The sequence below is a fragment of the Mus caroli genome, unplaced genomic scaffold, assembly GCF_978045245.1.
Source record: "Mus caroli unplaced genomic scaffold, Mus_caroli_1 scaffold_17, whole genome shotgun sequence".
NCBI classification, from domain to species: domain Eukaryota; kingdom Metazoa; phylum Chordata; class Mammalia; order Rodentia; family Muridae; genus Mus; species Mus caroli.
The window spans coordinates 42,967,988-42,987,240 of NW_028227272.1; the positions used below are offsets into that span (position 1 = coordinate 42,967,988).

At 43.8% G+C, this 19,253-nt stretch overlaps 1 protein-coding gene across 3 annotated transcripts in view; it reads right to left on the bottom strand.

The window, feature by feature from the left end:
* The window catches only part of Plcxd2 (phosphatidylinositol specific phospholipase C X domain containing 2), a 53,998-nt gene extending 35,574 nt beyond the window's left edge, over positions 1–18,424 (bottom strand). Inside the window, exons 1-2 of one of the 3 annotated variants that reach the window (XM_029470481.2) lie at positions 18,161–18,424; positions 17,706–17,803 (exon numbers count right to left, since the gene is read on the bottom strand). In XM_029470481.2, coding sequence (XP_029326341.1) covers positions 17,706–17,803; positions 18,161–18,180 — 118 coding nt within the window. In that variant the 5' untranslated portion in view covers positions 18,181–18,424. Of the gene's footprint in view, positions 1–17,705 lie in introns of all 3 variants that reach the window. The other 2 variants (XM_021184978.3, XM_021184977.3) reach the window with 2 other exon arrangements.
* Between the last annotated feature and the right edge of the window lie 829 nt (positions 18,425–19,253).

Sequence of the window (19,253 nt, forward strand, 5' to 3'; positions counted from 1 at the left end):
ACTGGCCAACTGAAGCAGGGTATTGGCAGAGGGTTAGGGTAGAGAAGAGAACAGTTTGCAGACTGGGGTCAAACAATGAACATATTTACTTCAGGGGTTTTCTTTAGGCCTTCCCTATATTGTCACAGACTCCATACAGGATGCATGACAAAGCACAATGCTGGACACTTCTTTAGTGGGGCTGGACTCTATTTTTACCAGATCCTCCCTCCCCCACATTTCCTTAACCTGTCTCTTCTGCAGTTCCCTATGGCAGCCCTTTTTGGTTCCCTGAAGGTGCCCTGTGTCCCCATTTCTGATTATTCTCATTTACTTCCTTCTGTTCCTTTTCTGATGTGCCCTTCCCTGTACACTTTCAAAGGCTGCTCTCACATGTCACCTTCCTAAAAGCTACTCTTTAGCCAAGTCTACTAGGAAGCAACGGAGGTGGTTGTTGACTTAGGAGGCATTGGCCATGCTCTGTCTTTACTGGCCTCATTCCAACTGCCAGATATTGCCTACAAGGTATATGAATTGTAGATCACTCACTCCAAATTTGTTACAGTATCTACTATGATATTAGGTATTAAATTAGGTAATCAGAAAGGATGGTTACTAATTGATATATAAAATATTAGATTTGTTTCTTAGTAATTAACTATACTTAATTTTTATTTTATCTTTTGTTTTTGCTTATTTGTTTGTTTGTTCGTTTTGAAGCATGGTCTAGCTATACAGCCCTAACTGGTCTACTGCTCACTCTATAGCTCAAGGTGGCCTCACATTTACGGTACCAGTTCTGCCTCAGCCTCTTGAATGTTGAGATTATAGACATGTACCGTGATGTTCTATTTATCCATTTAATTCATAATTTTTTCAACTTAAAGAGTTTAGCCATTAAAAAAAAGGTTTAACCATATCTAACTAGACATGGTGTTTCCTATTCTCTTAGGATTTAGGAGGAAGGAGTCGGGTGGTGATGTGTTTATAAAAAGATACAGAGAAAAAGAATATGTTATATGGGGGGGTTGAGATATGGGGAAGGGGATGTCTCAGCGGGCCTATGCCAAGGCATCCCTTCTGCCTGAGGGACCGGCTGCAAGACAGTATAGTAAAGAATAGAGTTTATTCAGGCATGGGAGGGGAGTTAAGGGAGTAGTAGAGGCAGAGAAAAGCAGAGAGGGGGGAAGGGAAGGGAAGGGAAGGGAAGGGAAGGGAAGGGAAGGGAAGGGAAGGGAAGGGAAGGGAAGGGAAGGGAAGGGAAGGGAAGGGAAGGGAAGGGAAGGGAAGGGAAGAGAGAAGAGAAGAGAAGAGAAGAGAAGAGAAGAGAAGAGAAGAGAAGAGAAGAGAAGAGAAGAGAAGAGAAGAGAAGAGAAGAGAAGAGAAGAGAAGAGGAGGCTGGCCATGAGCAGGTAGGGGGGAAGGGAGTGGGGAGAGAGGGGGAAAGGGAAGAGCCCAAGAGAGCAGAAAGGAACAAGAGAACAAGAGAGGGGGGGAGGGGGGCAAGCAGCCCCCTTTATAGGTGCCAGGTAAATATGGGGTGGAGTTTAGACAGAATGCTAACAGGTGGGGTGGGGGTTGTCAAGAGGCAATCTCAAGGCCCATCTCAAACAAACAAATAAGCCAAAAACCCACCAAGTTTAGTGATGAACAATTGTAATCCCACCACTCAGGAGGTAGAGGCAGGAGGATTGTTGTTGCAAGTTTGAGGCAGCATGATGCATATAAGAAGTTTCAGATCACCCAAGGCTATATAATAAGAGTCTGTCCCTCCAACCAACAAACACAAGAATTTGACTTTACTAGAGGTCTAGTCTGCGCCCTTGCTGACTAGGGGCTCCGTGGACTCATGGAAAAGTCTAAGAGTATGACCTAAGGTAGGATCTTTGACAGGGTTATATATTGGGATCCATTACATGTGGACACTGGAGGCCAGGTGCCGAACAATGCTTTGTAAATTGTCCCACATCAATCCAAAGGAAGTAGTACTGTCCACAATCCCATGGCTAGTGGTCCACTAGAAACTACATATTTGTAACACTCTATAAAGCCTTCCTCTGAGTTGATTATAATTCATAGCCTTTCCTGGAAATGAACAATAACTGTGAGCACACAGCTGTCAGTGAGTTCTACGAGTCTTAGCAGCTTAGTGGACATGATGCAGGGAATCCTGGGTTATCTGAGTTGGGTGAGTGTCCGGATTGGGCTTCCTCAACTTGGCCCTTGTGGTGCAAATACTTTAGTTGGCTCCATTTTACAGACAGGGAAACTAAGGTCCAGAAAGGTGAGGCTTTGTATTTGAGGTCAAGTAACTGCTGAGCTAACTCGACAGGCGCTAGGAGCAGGAGGTCAACTCTGAAGTATGGACATCTCTGTACTTCTTTCCAAACAAATAAAAATGAAAAATAGCCCAGTGGTTAGCTTTGGGTAAAGGGACTTGTTAAGCGAGCCTGGTAACCTACAGTTGATCCTTGGGACCCATACATAGGTGGAAGAGAAGAGCCAACTCCACAAAGTTGTCCTCTGAACTGTCCAAGCTGATAGAGGAGTGTATGGCCCCAGACACAAATCATACACACACACACACACACACACACACACAGAGAGAAATAAAAAGGATGGACACAATATATACATGTATCCTAATATATACAATGACACAGTGTGACTGATAAATATGTGTAACTGTTTTATATCAGTTAAAATAATGAGAAAATAGAATAAGACACAAAAAAATGGAACAGATGCAAAAATGGCCATGTATTCTTAAATGGTGGTGTTTAGGGTCAGGTGCTTCTGACAGGACACAGATCAAGGAAAGGTGTCGTAGCCTAGCGCAAAGTGACCTCACATTTGGGAAGCTCTTGCCTTTACTTTGCAGTTCTAGGATTAGAAAACACTAGAGCAGTTTTGTTTGTTTCGAGTTTGGGTTTTTTGGGAGCAGGGTCTTACTCTGTAGGCTGGCCTGGCCTGGAACTTGTTATGTAGACCAGAATGACTTCACACTCGTAACAATGGCTCTGCTGGTTTATCAGCTTAAGCCGCCATGCCTGGCAAGGACAGTGAGTAAAGTATTTTGTCTCACAACCCAGGCATTTAATCTCTACAACTTTGATATGAATAAAACATAATTCACATGTTAAACTATTTCAGTGGCCTGAGCTCAAAATATAGTAATTTACAGAGTTACACGTGAGAAATGAGCCTTATGGTTAGTGAATACAGGAAAAGATTCACTTTGAAAATTCCTTACTATTCTTGGGCGCTATTTTATTAGACTTGTCCTTTCTGTCTTAATTACTTCTATGTGACCCAGTTGAAAACCATTATCTGGAGTCGTCTGACTCCAGTCTGCCCTGTTAAGTGCCCTCTCTTCCCTCGATGCTCTGCTGGTACTTAGTACATCCTTGATGAACTAAGGTCACTGTGTGAGAAGGAGCTCCAAAGCAGTCTCCATCACTATAAGGCAGTCGGGACGAGGTCATAAGTAATGCATGCCCATCTCTCCATGTTGTCTACAGTACTGAGTACTTGCATACAGAGGACCACAAGCACAGCTACCTGAAGGAACAGATGCATAAAGAGTTGTTAAATGCTAGCCAACGTGGGGCTCTTGATCTTTCTGCAAAAAGATGGATCTTAGGTCTATCCATCTTCTTACAAGCAGAGCTCCTCCTTCTAGCTGCCTTTTTACCCTGTATGCCTGTTTATCCCCAGCTCCATTATTGTAACTGGTCCTTCTAGGTTGAGTTATCTAGGACAGTGAAGAGGAATATGCCAGAAGACATAGAAGACAAAAATAAACCAGTTAGGATGACTAAAACAGCAGCTATAATAAAAATCTGCACTGAGCATTCCAAAAAGAAAAGTTCTAGAGACTAGATTTCCTGAGTTGTTTTCTAATAACATCTCCTGGGGCCTCCCACATCATACACCTGTTAGGTCCTTGGAGAAATGCAGCATTTGTAAAGAACAGGACTTCCTATTAATAAGTGTGTGAAGGCTAAGCATCTTTGGGATGCTCAGAGCTAGCCAACAGAACCAAGATTCAGGATCAGGTCAGGGGAACCACTAAGCAGTCTCCCAAGCCAAAGGACATCTTAATACCTTATTGCCAATCCAAAGGGATAAACTTCAACTCTCAGGCTTGATTATTTGTCATGAGCCCTATGGGAGAGTGTTAATAATAACCATCATATTGCCAGCAAAATCCAAGAGAGCCATGTGGCCAATTTAATTTTTAATCAGTTGCCTATTGAATTCATAATTATTCACAATACACCAAAGCAACGTGTAAAGCCAAAACCTGGAAGCAGAGGGTCTTAATCAACACATTCCTTTTGTGTATAGAGAAACCAAGAGGCCTCCTATTGTCTGAGGAGAGACAGGGCCCAGGATCCTAGTCTACCAATGTCTGGCTGGGAGGAAGTTCCAAGGAGTGGTTTCCAGGATGCTTTCCAGATCTAAGTGATTGTCAAATGAAATATTTCTGTGTGAAACACATATAAGACAAGCTTCTCTGGGTCTAAGCACTCTCCACAGGCCACAGTCCTTCCCTGAGCTGTCCTAAGAAACAAAGACTGAACGAACTGAACCCTTCCTTCTCCATGCCTGTGCAGGGCACACAACTATGCCTTTACCACAGACAGTCTCCAATCAAGCCCCTATATACTATAAGTAAAATTCAAGGGGTTGGTTTCAATGGCATGCCTGAGAGGCATTGTAAAAGCACTCTCTGTATTCCTGGGGATCTATGGTCTTTCAGAAGGGTTTCCTGGTCTTTGAATGTCCAGAACTTAAAAGAAATTCCTCCTCAATTGTGGACCTTATACCTCACTCTGTCTTTAAGCAGAGAACACCACCTTTTGCAGAGTCATCCCTCACAGAAGTGCTTGTTCTCTATGTAGCCTCTGGGTAGCCTTCTCACCTCTGAGGTAATCCTGTTTTCCATAACATTTTAACGTGAAAGAAAAAATAAGAGTGTGGAAAACCAGGCAAATGTTCAAGGTAGAAGCAGAATTATGTCACATTAAATATTGTACTAAAAAATTCCCCTGCTTTCATGGAACCTCTTGGTGCAACCTCAGATGTTAATGTGTGGGAAAATGTAGTATTTGATGATTGTGGTAAACCGAGTTCAGTTTCTATTTCACAGAAGGCTTGTGTGGTGCACCCCACACCCTCAGTACTGCAAAACAACAAAGAAAAGCAGAACAAAACAAAACCAACAACAGCAACGACAAACCATGACTGGGGAGACAGTTCAGCAGGAAATGACAGGACTCAAGAAAAACAGGTAGAAGACTCAAACCGTGCACAAAAGGACCAACTCTGAGCTCTGACATTGTAAAAAACATCTTAGTTGGAAAGTTATATAGGTTAAAGGACTCCTTTAAAGGGCACTGAGAGAGTGGCTCAGTAGTGACATTTACATAACCCTCCTGGAGTTCTGGGTTTGTTCCCTAGCACAGCATAAAGTAAGGTTGATAGCACAGATCGATCCAGTGCTGGTGCCAGGAGGATCCCTGGCTACATATCCAGTTCAAGGCCGGCCTGGGATGCACAGGAATCTACTTTAAAAATAAATAAATAAATAAATAAATAAATAAATAAATAAATAAATAATAAAACAACCCAAGTGCCAGTTTAAAACTTGAATCATGTGATATTGGATATAATAGCATCCATTGGTGGATATGGGGAGATGGGCTAACTGTGCAGTCAAGATTTAGCTCTGATATCATCTCCACTGTGCCATCTCCCAATTCTGAGGTGTTCCCCAGGTACCTGAAGCCCTACAGGCCCAGACTAAGCAGAACTCCTTACACCATCTGGTTCACCAGTACAGGCATTCTAGGAATGTCTCCTCCTCCTGGCTACCCGAGTCATTTTCCCACCTGTTTCCCCTGGCTAGTCACTAAGTCCAGTTGACACTTCCTCCTCAATGCCTCCAGCATCTGCGTCCTTTCTGTAGTCCATACTGTTACTTACTGCTTCCGGGTCAGGTTGCTTCGTACTTGGATGACCCCAGTGATGTGTGCCTTGGTTACAGCTCTTACTCGTCCCCATACATTTTGTACTGCAGACTGAGTGACCTTTTCAAATTACAAGGCTGACATTTTCATCTATGCGCTTAAAACCCTATACCCTCCTCACCCCACTAGGTTGCTTGTTTGTTTGTTTGTTTGTTTTGAGACAGAGTCTCGTGGCCTTTGCTGGTCCCACTCTCACTATGGAGACTAGGATGACCTTTTCCTGAGTGCTGTGATTACAGCTTTGTACCACGATGCCCTATTTTACAGTTATGCTAGAACACTGTGTGTGCTTACCCAGAACTCTCACGACTAAACTCCACCCCCTTCATACTCTTCACACCCTTGTTAAGGAGAAGCTAAGCCCCTAACACAGATTATTGGATCTCTAAGTACTTTGTGACCTTGGCTCCTATTCTTTCCCTTTTGTCAAGTGTGACACATCTATAATGAATTATTTCAATGTGTTAATGTGCCTGTCTATGCTCCCAGATCTTGTTAGGATGCCCCTGCCATATGCTCTTCCAGATCCAGCCTGAACCTTCCCGATTATCTTACATGCATATTATGTTGTAACAGGTTGATTAAATGTGCATTTCTCCCACTAGCTCTTTGAAGGCAGGGACCGTGTCCTTATTGACAGTCTTTGAATGACTAGCACCTAGGAAAGAGCCTGCTGTACAGAAGGTGATGGACACATGGTTTGAGCATGGTAAAAGAAACAATGCCAAAGTTGTCCCCACTCCCACCCCCACCCCAAGCTAACTCTAACAGCTGACGATGACGGGTCATTTTAATTCATTTTGCTCTAAGGCAGCTAGCAGCCCTTCAGCCACTGCTGAACAAAGCTTCCAGTGGCTGACTTTGGCACAGCATTCAATTCTGGCATATGAAGCTCTTTAGGATCCTGTTCCTGCCTGCTTTTCCAGTCTTATCTCCATTCCTTTATTCAAATGAACTCTATTCTGATCTCACCAGATTGTCTGGGTTTCTTCAAGGTCACCATGATCTTCTATACCTCAGTTCCTCTTCCCCTCTCTAACACCTTCTTCTAGATTTTTACGATTCCAACCAAAGGTCATCTTAAAGTAGGGTAAAAAGACAAAAAAAAAATGATTAGGGGGTATAGGAAGAGAAAGGAGCCCCCCACCCCCACCAACCCCAGAGTCTGCCTGAAGTTTCCTAGTAGCTGAGAGTTAAAAGTCTCAGCATAATTAATAATAGATGTTAAAGTTGCCTATACCATGTTCCTTTTATACAGAGATCATTCCAAATGGGAATGTTAAAATGGCCCTGGAAGATAAATAATTAAGGCTGAAATGTATATGACTTTCACATGTGGCCTCTCTCCTTTCCAGATAAACACATGTAATTTTTAATCTTTTCAGCAACAAGAGTTAAAAACTAAACTTGGTGTGCGTAGTTTCCTAGAAGGACCGCTCAGCAGCGGGTAACGGTTTCTGATCCCTGCTCCACTGCCACGGACAATTTCTTGCCTTGCCTTTCCTTCTAAATCAGAACTGGGAGCAGGTTTCCTGGGTATCACAGATGCCGTGTACTCTTCTCCATCATTTTTGAATTTTAGGATTTTTTTCTAAGATAGCCATTCCATGAAGAGTAGGGGGAGACTGTTTCGTCTGATCTGATATGGTACGTGGCACAAAAATAGGCATCTTTTGAATTTCTGATTTTCCTTTATACAAGTCTGTTTTTCTACATAGGCAATGAAAACCGGAAGAGGCAAAAGGGGTTAAACACCAACAACTAAAGTCAAATTAATAAGCATGCTCATTAATTCCCAGGAGACTCTAAATGGACTCTTTGCTCTTGATCTAAACTCAATAGTGATTGAGACATTGTTTCCACTCTCACCTGTTTCGGTTGGGCATCTCCCCCCACCTGTTTTCAGTTGCTCTTTAAGAATATTGCTTTTACAACATAAGACTTCAAACAATACATGTCATAAAATATTCATCTTGGTCTGACAGAGTCTTGAATAGCTGAGTTGGTCCATTACTGCAGACTATAGCTGTACTCCAAAACACTTATGAGGTACAAATGGCTTCTTCTCTCTTTCTTATATCCTCCCTGCCTTGGAGCTCACTGTGTAGCCCGGGCTGTCTAACAATCTGCAGCAATTCACCTGTCTTAGATTTCCAAGTCCTGTGGACCACATTTGGCTCTATTTATTTTTAAAGTTAATATTGTTGGTTCTTCTCAGAAAAAAAAATACTAAGAGAATACAGAGTGTACACATACACAGACAGACAGACAGACACACACACACACACACACACACATACACACACACACGTGAGTGCGGCAACCCTAGAGCAAGCAGAAATTGCTAACAGTTATTTTTTATAGAAATTTTTCAGTTCTGGTAGACAACGTAACCACACAGGAGGGACTCCATCTTGGAGATGACATGACCTAGGTGTCAGGCTTAGACGGTACTGCTGGCCTCTTTAACCCAAGAGCTTTTCTCTTAGAGTCACCTGAAGAGCTGCAAATGTAGGCCTCCTACACTCTTTGCGCCTCAGGGTTGTTCAGCAATAGCATCTCTAAAATCTTCCAACTTTAACGTCACAAGTAGGACACGGGGGACCTCCTCCCTAGCCATATGCGTAAACACACAGATCTAGCGCCGGCTTCCCACCACCTAAATTTGTTCCCTGATGCATGTTCAAATTCTTTTCACACAAACACACCCACTTATTATAATGTCTATAAATAATCTCTGCTCCGGAGGCCTGGTTTGAAACTGTAATTGGGGCTAGTCAGCATGTGTAGAGTGGTTTCAGATCCTCCCTAAAGGCAAAGTTACTGGAAGCTTCATCCACATTGTCTTTAGTGTGCCTGGGCTCAGAATCTCCTAGGGCAGTGGTCCTTAACCTTCCTAATGCTGCCACCCTTTAATGTAGCTCCTCGTGCTGTGGTGACTCTCCAACCACAAAGTTATGTCCGAGCTACTTCATAGCCGTAATTTTGCCACTGTTAAGTATCATAATATAAATATCTGATATGCAACCCCAAGGAGTCCCGACCCACAGACAATCTCTGCCCTAGGGACTAGAGACAGAGATGTGGAGGTAAGTGATCTATCACACCTTCTGGAGATCAGGTCAGAACATGCATTAGAAACGAAATCTCTGGCTTCAGAAGAATGTCTGGCAGAGGAACATGCAGGAAAGAACCTTCAAGCAGTCAGTGGAAAAGATGGTAGGATGTTTATGAAGGGTGAGCAATAAGAGACATTAGAATTTAGACCCTCTTAAGGGGAGGCCAAGATCATAGCAATTGCATAGCAAGTGTGGGGTAGCTAGCACACATGTGTTGGTGTGTGGAGTCTGAAGCATCTGTTTGCAAATATGGTGTTGATAGATAGATAGACACACATATGATACGTATGTATTACACATACACACACACACACACATACTCGCACACAAGTTTATAGGAAAGCATTCTGTAATGCTTCATTCTAGAACAGGAGAGCGATTGCTAGGGATATGAGACCAGAAGAAGCACTAACAACCTGGCCTGTTATGTTGCAGAGAGCTCTTTCCCGGAAGCTTTGGAAGTCTGTAATTGACCAGGTCTGGCAGCTGAATTTGGGGTAGGTGGACAAGAAATAGTCAATAACTAAAGGGGATTTTTTTCCAGCTCTCTTGATCTGCATTTTAGACTTGGTGTTTACAGCTAGGCAGCCATAGGCTCCTATCTTGTCCATAACTCTAACCCTCCTAGGGTATGCCTGGTCAAGTTATGGTAATCTGATCAGAGGGACTCTCAGGGCTTAATTGGATAGTGGGCTCCTTAACTGGACTGAGGGTACAGATTGCATCTTAGGCCTCTTGTTCCATCTAGGCTTCGGCTTTAGATAGTGTGATTTATTTTAAAAATATGCATAATAGTAACAAAAATAATAGTAATAATAATTGTATAGAGCTTATTTTATACTGGAAAGCATACTGTATGAATTAGTTCTCACATGAAACCCAGGGTTTCAATACTTGGGAGGAGAAAATCCAAATAGTGTGGCTAAGTGGTTATACTCTTAACTAATTCACAATCCTGCCTTTATTTATTTATTCATTCATTCATTCATTCATTTATTTCTATTTTATGGTGCAATTGGGAATGGAACTGAAGGCCTTGTGCATGGTAGGCAAGTGCTCTACCAAAGATATATCCTTTCAGCTTTTGGTGCTTTGAGTCAGTGTCTTGCTACATAGCCCAGGCTGGCCTTGAACTTGAGATCTTTTTGTCTCAGCCATGGTAAGATTGAGATTATGGACCCCTGCAGCTAGTCCATGATTCCGCTTCTAACAGAAAGAGATGACTCCTGAATTCTGGCTCTTTTTGGTGTGATGGTGAGGAGGTGTACAGGAAGTAAGGAGAGAAAGTGTCCCAGTGGGAATGCCAATGTTGTGTCTCACTGTTCTTCACCATGACTATCCAGAGTGAAACACAGCTGGGCTGGCGGCACAAGTTCCTGTCCCTAGGTACTCAAGAGGCCGAGCAACAAGACAGCAAGTATAAATGGGCCTGCGCAATCTAACAAGACCCATCCTCAAAACAAAACGTGAAAATAATGGCTAGGAATATAGGTAAAGTGCTTATTTAGCTCTGGGTTCATTCTACAACACTGCAGAAACAAAACTGCCACCACCAACAACAACAACAAAGCATTGCTGCTTGAGAGATCACTTGGTGTCTTGTGATAAGTCTTAATTATTATATAGTTAGCACTATTTGGTTTGCTTTGCTCTTGCTTTTCCACAGCCTCAAATCCACCAGAAGAATGGCTTGATTCTGGGTCCAACTCAGAGCTATTGTACTGGCTAGTTTTGTGTCAACTTGACACAGCTGGAGTTATCACAGAGAAAGGAGCTTCAGTTGAGGAAATGCCTCCATGAGATACAACTGTAAGTCATTTTCTCAATTAGTGATCAAGGGGGAAAGGCCCCTTGTGGGTGGGACCATCTCAGGGCTGGTAGTCTTGGTTCTATAAGAGAGCAGGCTGAGCAAGCCAGGGGAAGCAAGCCAGTAATGAATATCCCTCCATGGCTTCTGCATCAGCTCCTGCTTTCTGACCTGCTTGAGTTCCAGGACTGACTTTCTTGGTGATGAACAGCAGTATGGAAGAGTAAGCCGAATAAACTCTTTCCTCCCCAACTTGCTTCTTGGTCATGATGTTTGTGCAGGAATAGAAACCCTGACTAAGACAGCTATGTTCCAACCCAATGCTGTTATACAGTCTCCCATGTCCACCTTTAAAATGACCCCTGAATCTCTTTTAGATGCAACACATTTGGTCTGCCTTCCCAATCTGAGCAATGGCCTCTTTATCCTGGTCCCTCTTGCCCAAGTGATTTTTGCCTCCATGTCACCCAGGTGAGGAAAAGTGTATACCCACAGGGGAGAGAATTACAGAAATCACAGAGTGGTCGTGCGTGAGTTCAACTTCATAGAAAAGGACAGGATACCAGAAGGGTAAGGGGGGGGGGGAGAAGAGAGTAAATGCCCACAACCTGGGAAGATGGAGCCTCCTGGGAACTGGAGAAGTGACAGTCACCCAAGCCAGGATGGCTCTGAAGAAGGTGAGTAACACGGGGGCAGGCCAGGTCAGTGGGAGAAAGGTGAGACTTGGAAGGAGAAACCAGGGCAGGGAGAGACAGTTGCAGGGAAGATGAGATGCTCCAAGTGGCAAGGGAAGAAAGAGGACAGAAAGGATGCTGGACCACAAGCCTGTTTCTTTCCTAACTCTCCCACCCATCTCTTTGGCCTAGACTTCTCATTTCCAAAGGCGCTTGTGATGAGGCTTCTCTAGTATTTCAGTAGTACAGTGTATAGCAACAAGGAATGGGGTGGGAAGTTGTTATATGACCTTCTGGGGCTTTTTACCTATGGGGAACCTAAGCAGTCTATTCAGTTTAGCTCTGACCACACTGGAGAATGACCTGGGCTCAGGAGACTGAGGCAGGAGGATAGCTTCAAATGGAAGCTAGATGTGGCTATTTAGTGACTTCAAGGCCAGCATGGACTCAGTGTGAGTCCTTGTGTCAGAACACTAAAACTAAAAACAAACAACATAACACAACAGAAAATGATGAATAGCAGACATGTACATTCGTATTCTGCTGCTTTCCATGTTATTCTTGGAGCAGTGGGACAGTGGCCAGTGTCTGAGCTGCTACAACCTACTCAGAAGAACTGGGGTCACAGGAGATATAGAGATACTTCCAGCAACTAAGTGACTAAAAGCAGTATGTTGAGAAATGAGAAATGCCACAATAAAAGGACTGAGGAGGGTCATGACAGGGTAGGAAAAAGGGCCATCCATTCACATCCTTCATCATTTACCTCAACAGAACTATGTTTTTGGAAAGGCACCCTCCTAACCCTAATCTTCAGGTAGTATCTCTTGCAGTCCTGACTCACCTACTCTCCTTCTCTCTCACCCTCCCTCATTTCCTCTTCTCTCTCTCTCTCTCCCTTTCTCCCTTCTTCTCCTCTCCCTCCTCTCCCTTGTAGGGTCTCATGTAGCCCATACTTACTAAGAATTCTTCTTTCTCCTTTCTCCCCTCCCCTCCCCTCCCTTGTAGAATCTCATGAAGCCCAGACTTAGAATTCACTCCATAGCCCAGGCTTGCCTCACACCCATAGAGATCTCCTTGGCACCTCAGCCTCTCAAGACTGTTGAGAGAGAGAGAGAGAGAGAGAGAGAGAGAGAGAGAGAGAGAGAGAGAGAACACAGTATACATTATATATATATATATATATATATATATATATATATAAAGCCTTTCTTCTCAGAAAATGTCAATAATATCAATACTTTAACCTTAAAAACTGGCATCTATGAGGTCAAGATTGTTTACCCTTTGGAGATCAAATGCCTAGACACAGTTGGGAAGGAGAATAGCTTGGAGGTTTTCCTCTGAGATATTTCAATGTGTTTAGGGTTGTTGGAGGCTGGAGATACCCCACCTCCGATCTAAACTAGGTCTAGTACCATTTTCTCAACAAAGTTGAGAATAAAAAGCCAGAATTGCTTTACCTATTCTGTGTGCTTCTGTGACACATTATCTATATCTGTTTTGATGTTCGTCACAGATTGCTCTTAACTGTAAATGGGGGGGGGGGTCTGCAAAAGTGGCTCCACATTGATCAGCTTCTTTGACAGCAGCGATTGATTTCCTATAGACCTGAGCATGGGGTTTTCTTAAAATGCACTCAGGAGATGGTGAGGTGAAAATTAAGAAGCAGAATAGGATCTCACTTCATTTTACACAACTGTGTCCTTATTGGGACCAAAATTTATCTCTTGTTTTAAATGAACATAAAAAAAAAACAAAATAAATAAACAAAAAGAAACAAACACAAAGACCTGTGACCTTTAAACCTAAAAGGACTCAGCAATCATTCCCAATACTTCTGTATTTTAACAAAGAACAGGCTTTTTAAAAGTCTAAATTACCAAACAATTTTTTGTAATCTGAAAAAGATTGTTGATTACTTTGAACTCAGCAGAGTTTTAATCTGTTTACTTTTTGAGATGGGTCCCATTCTGTAGCCTAGGCTGGCCTCAAACTTACTTATGTAGCCCAGACGCACTTGGAACTCACAGCAATCCTCCTGTTTCAACATCCCACATGCTGGAATCATAAACATAATGCACCATGCCCAGCTCATACTCAGTATCTTAATCACAAGTAGAAATACTGCCTCTTCCACACCACACAGGCAGAGACAATAGCATGCTCAAAGATCCTTAAACTCAAAAAGGCTCTTCTGTATAAACCAAATATCTTACCTTTCATAAAGGGAACCAGAAAATGAAAGAAGAAAATGGCAGAGCCATAACATATAAATAGAAAAGGAATTCATTTAAAAGCAGTATTATACAGCCAAGTACCGTGGCTTACACTGTAGTCTCAGCCAGCTACTTGGGTGACAGAGTATGAAGGATTTTGGTAAACCCTGGGCCAGCCTGGGCTACAGAGTGAGACCCTGTTTTAAGAGAGAGAGAGAGAGAGAGAGAGAGAGAGAGAGAGAAGGAAAACAGTATCCATCATATATATATATATAAAGGAAGACTTTCTTCTCAGAAAATGTCAATACTATCAATACTTGAATCTTTAAAAGTGGCATCCATGAGGTCAAGATCGTTTACCCTTTAGAGATCCAATGCCTAGACACAGTTGGGAAGGAGAATAGCTTGGAGGTTCCCCTCTGAGATATTTTAATGTGTTTAGGGTGACGGTGGAGCTTAACAGGTGGTGGTAGCAGTTCCGGAAGTAAAGTAATGCCCCAGGGCTCATGGAGAAAGAGAGCACACATCCGCACGTGCTGTCTCCTATCAACGCCTGGGCACACGCAGCAGGTGCACCCACATCTGACATCATAAACTTTATCCAGCTCTTTGATGGCCAGATCCCTCCCTCACCCTTGCCCTGACTTTTCCTTTGTCACTGCTGCCATAGGCTGCCCCTCCTGATGGAGCTAACTCAGCACACAAACACATGGTGACAAAGCACTGATGCTGAATTTCAGTCTTGATTGGGCTCCAATTCATAGCAAGTTTATCTCCACTTCTATCTATATCTACCTACCTACCTACCTACCTACCATCTATTTTATCTATCATATATCTAGTATCTTTATGCCTATTATCATTCATATGTATAAGATGTATACATCTATCTAGACAGCATTCCCTCTGCATCTATCAAATGTCCACACTGATACATAATTGCTCAGATGAAACCAAGGTCAGGTTAGGTGTGCTAGAATTGGCCTGCAATCCTGGGCACTTGAGTGACATCAGACGCAAGAGAATCAGGACTCCCAAGCCAGCCAAGGGTATATGAGACCCTGTCACAAATGAACAAAAGAACAGCAACAACAACAAGAGCAACAAAACCACCCAGTTTTTACAACTTCTTCCACATGCTGTAGAGTATGGTCTCTGAAACCCGCTTTTCATCCAGGAACTGCCTCTATTCCTCTGTACTGCCCAAGGCCCCTCAAGGGCACTGTGGCAGTAAGAGAGTGTTTTCATTACATAAAGGTTTGAACACTAGCTCAGACACTCAGCATATTTGCAATCTTGAGAAAACAATGTAAATTTTCTGGGTGACAATTTCCTTATTTCTCTTTGTGGGGTGGGGTGGGGAGTAGATTTCAAGCTCATTATGCAGCAGAGGGTGACCTTGAACTCCCAGTCCTTTTGCTTGTATGCCTCACTTACGTGCTGCTGGGATCAGAGTGAAGACCGAGTACTAGCCAAGTACTCTACCAAGAGTACATCCCAAACCCCTAATTTCCATGTCAAAAACAAGGGTACTAAGATCTATTGATTTTATGGGACATATAAGTTCTTGAGGAAATGTATGCCAGCAGGTACATCAGGGTGGAGGTCAGTAATGAATATTTACCACCAGACATGGTGGTCTATAGCTACAATTTGGAAGGATGAGCAGGATGCCCTCAAGGTTGAAGTCAGGCTAGGCTAGATAGTAGAAATGTGTCTCGAAGAAAGGCTAGAACAATAAAGTGTGTGTGTGTGTGTGTGTGTGTGTGTGTGTGAGAGAGAGAGAGAGAGAGAGAGAGAGAGAGAGAGAGAGAGAGAGAATGTGTCAAAGGCAAGTGTACAATACTGCAGAGGAAGGGACAGGATGGACCCCACTTCCTGAATTCATCCCATATATTCTAATTTCTCATCAAAGCCAGACTGAACCTGACTGTAAGCCTTTCTCTGGGAAGTGTTAGAAGTCAGATTGCAGTAACTATAACCAAAAATGGGGGGTGGAAGGTTGTAAATGGATAGTTCTTGAATGTGTATTTCCGGTTCTGACGTGACATACCTACATATGTCTCTCTCTTTCCTGGAAAGAAGACATTTCATGATAGAAAACACAGCATGGATTGGGGAGATGGGACTACCATTGTCTCTTTCTGCTTATCAGGAAAATTTTGCTTTATAAAGCAAGGTCAACAAATGTCTGAGTGCTTCGTAGAGCTCATACTGAGTTTCAGGTATTGCAATGGGTCTCAAGAATTTTGTTTCCTCTAGAAATCCTAGTACCTGAAATATACTATAGATCAAAAACAAACACCCAGATCCTTTGTAGAGTCCAGCCAGAACTCACAGCCCAGTGGAGCTGCAGTTTGAACTGTCCAAAGTACCAGGAAGGAGGTAGCACAGCCTACCCGGACATGCCGTGGATGACAGGGTCATTTAGGGCCTGCCTTAGATGCCATTCTGTTTGCAAACATGAACTACCTGCCATATCACTCAGCAAAATAATTCCATCGGAGAGCCCGAAGGCAAATGACTCATGTTAGAAGTGTCCCGTGCATCGTTTGGCAGTGACTCCATAGGCATCAATTAAACATGGAGAAGGCATGTTCTGAAGCATGGCCATCTGGCATTTCCCCAGGAACTGTAGTTAAGGGCCAGTAAGACAGAAGGGACTTGTAGCTGTAACAAAATCCTTCAATCTATCTCTTGTTTAACAGCAGTTAGGGCCCATGAGGACACTGAACCTGGAAGAGCTCCAAAAGAGGTGAGCAAGGCAAACAAAAACAAACCAAAACAAAAAAAACAAAACAAAACAAAACAAAAAAAAAAACCCTAAACGTCTCTTTCCCATGCATAGAAAGCAGATGGAGGTGACTTGAGGTCATCTTTTAAGGCAGAAGAGAAAAGCAAGTAGGTCCAGGGAATGCTTGTGGGCTTGTCTGATAGTCTAAACTTTAGTTGCTATGCCCCCAAGCAAGAGAAAGAACTGGTCCACCGCTTGCTCCCTGAGTGCTTCTTAAGTACCAGCATTGTAGGATTTCACCCACCTCACCAACCTGAGCTCAGGGTGGTCTAAATATCCTTCCCAAGATAACTATGTTTTAGCAAGCCTTTCAGTGGAAAGATCAACCAATTGCCCGAGAGCACTGTCAAGCTTTGAAGCCTCTGGCAGAGGAATGCAGCAGGAACAGAGGTGCTTCTCAAGGCTCCAGTTCTACATCAGCTAGGCAGACACCTGTGTATATATAGACAAAGCTTCAAACACCGTCACTTCATCACACCTAATGACTGTCTGTGAGGACAGACTGCATCCTCTATTTCTGGCATTTCCAACAACAAAACTATGTGTCTTAATGCCCAGCCTAGAGTCTGAACCTATTTTCTAACACTTATCTGATTTTTGTTTTCAAGAAAGATCAGATAAATGAGAAAAGAAATATTCTTTTCAGCTTCAATGTTGATCCAGAGCTAAGATTGTTAAGGACTTTCTACCCATTATTCTTGATCTCTTCCCCTTTCCCTTAAATGATTCAAGTCAGCGAGCCTTTCACATACCCAGGCCTCAGTATCAAGATGGTTAACATTCTTAGACTGAGGCTGTATGGTGTAAACAAAACAAAAACAACAAAACAACAGCGCAGTGATTCCATTCTCTCAACTGTCCCTTTTGCCAGTGATGCAGTCTGCTTGGCTGACTCTCTTTACAGCAGCTACCTTCCTGTTAAGTTTTTTTTTGTTTTTTTGTTTTTTTTTTTTAATTTGGAAATAAAAGAGATCACTGACAATTGTTTTTCAACACAACAGAAAACAACCCAACCCGTTAGCAAACACTAAAATGGCAGAATTAAACACAGTGCGAACAAGTAGTTATAGACGAATACCTGGGATTGCCAGATTGGAAAGGGGGACGTTGTGGAGGTGAGGGGGGAGCGAGGCCATCCAGTCGGCATTGCAGACCTCCGAGGCTGTCTTTGTCCCGCTGGGATTGGGAGAACAGATGGTGCCCATCCTGAGTTTCCTTCTGGCCTTTCTAAATGCAAGCATCCCTGTCGTCCACGATTTAGACAGGCTCAGTCTAGTGCCACTCACTCTGTGGTCATCACCGCTCGGGGCTCTCTAAACATTTCAGAGCACATGGGTCACGCCTGTCTTTTCAAGATCCTTTTCTAGCTGGGAGATGGGTCAAATAGGGGCTCCCCTGCCTGCTGCTCCCGCAGTCCCCACCCTCTTCGCCTTGCTACTGAGATCCACTCCTTTAATCTCCTCAGTCCCTGGTCAGTTAAACTTCTTAGTTCCCCTCTGGAGACGGAGGAGAGGCAGGCCCGAAGATACAAACCTTCCTGAAACCCACAGCATCCAGGAACAGCCACACCCGGAGCTACTCACACGACAGGTGCCCACAGGGCAAAGAGACGTGCCAGCGGGCTGCACACACGTGCGCACCCGGGTTGCACCATCTCTTGTTCATGGGTGCTTCCGTGGGTTTCCCCGGGCTGGTACACAGGCTGGGCCTGCCTGCACCCCCCGCCCCCTGGCTTCTCTGCCCACTGCCCTGTGCTTTTCTGAAGGGCTCTCGGAAGAGTAACCGGCAGCCCCGGGACTCTGGCGGCCCCGCCCCGCACTGCCGGGCAGATTTGCCAGACTAGGTGAGCTGTGATTGGTCGTTGGCGGGATTCGCTCTGATTGGACAACGCTCTGAAGGCCCGCCCCTACATCTCGCTCCCACGCCTCCCCTGCTTCTTAGCTCCTCCCCTCTCCACTCCAGCCGGGTGGAGAGAGGACGGGTCGGGTTGCGGCCTGCTACTCCGGAAGGGGAGACGTGCACCGTGGCCAGCTGTCTTCAGATTAATCTTTTTCATGTAGATCTCTGACGCGACCTCAAAGGTTTCTCCTCTATCCCTCGGCCTTACACTCACTGCGGTGAAAATTACCCAGAAACGCGCTACTTTTTTTTTTTTTTTTCAAACCACCGTAGCTGCAGAAACAGGAGAGCTAGAGAGGCCAGAGAAAGGTGCTGCGGCTCCTGTTTAGATGGCAGCATCAAAGCGGGTTTGTGTTTGAAACAATGCAAACTGACAGTTCTCCTGCACAGTCCGCTGAAACTGGCCAGTGTCATTATTTCCGTTTCACAGAGGAGGAGATAATGGCGCTTTGCGTTCCTGTTGCTGTTGTTTGAAACCTTTTGAATTATTTGTCTCACCTGCTCCTCACAGTATTACCACAAGACTCAGAGTTGCTGATACATTTCCTGGAATGGATGAAACAGCCTGAGGCAGGTCACGTGGTGGCAGTCTGTGCAAAGTTCATTTTGAAATGAGGTTCCCTAACTTGGTCTGTAGAACACAGACCCACTTCTCTGCTTCCTGAACTGTTCCCACTTCAAATAGTATTCAAATGTAGTACAGAGTTTTATAATCCGATATTGTTAA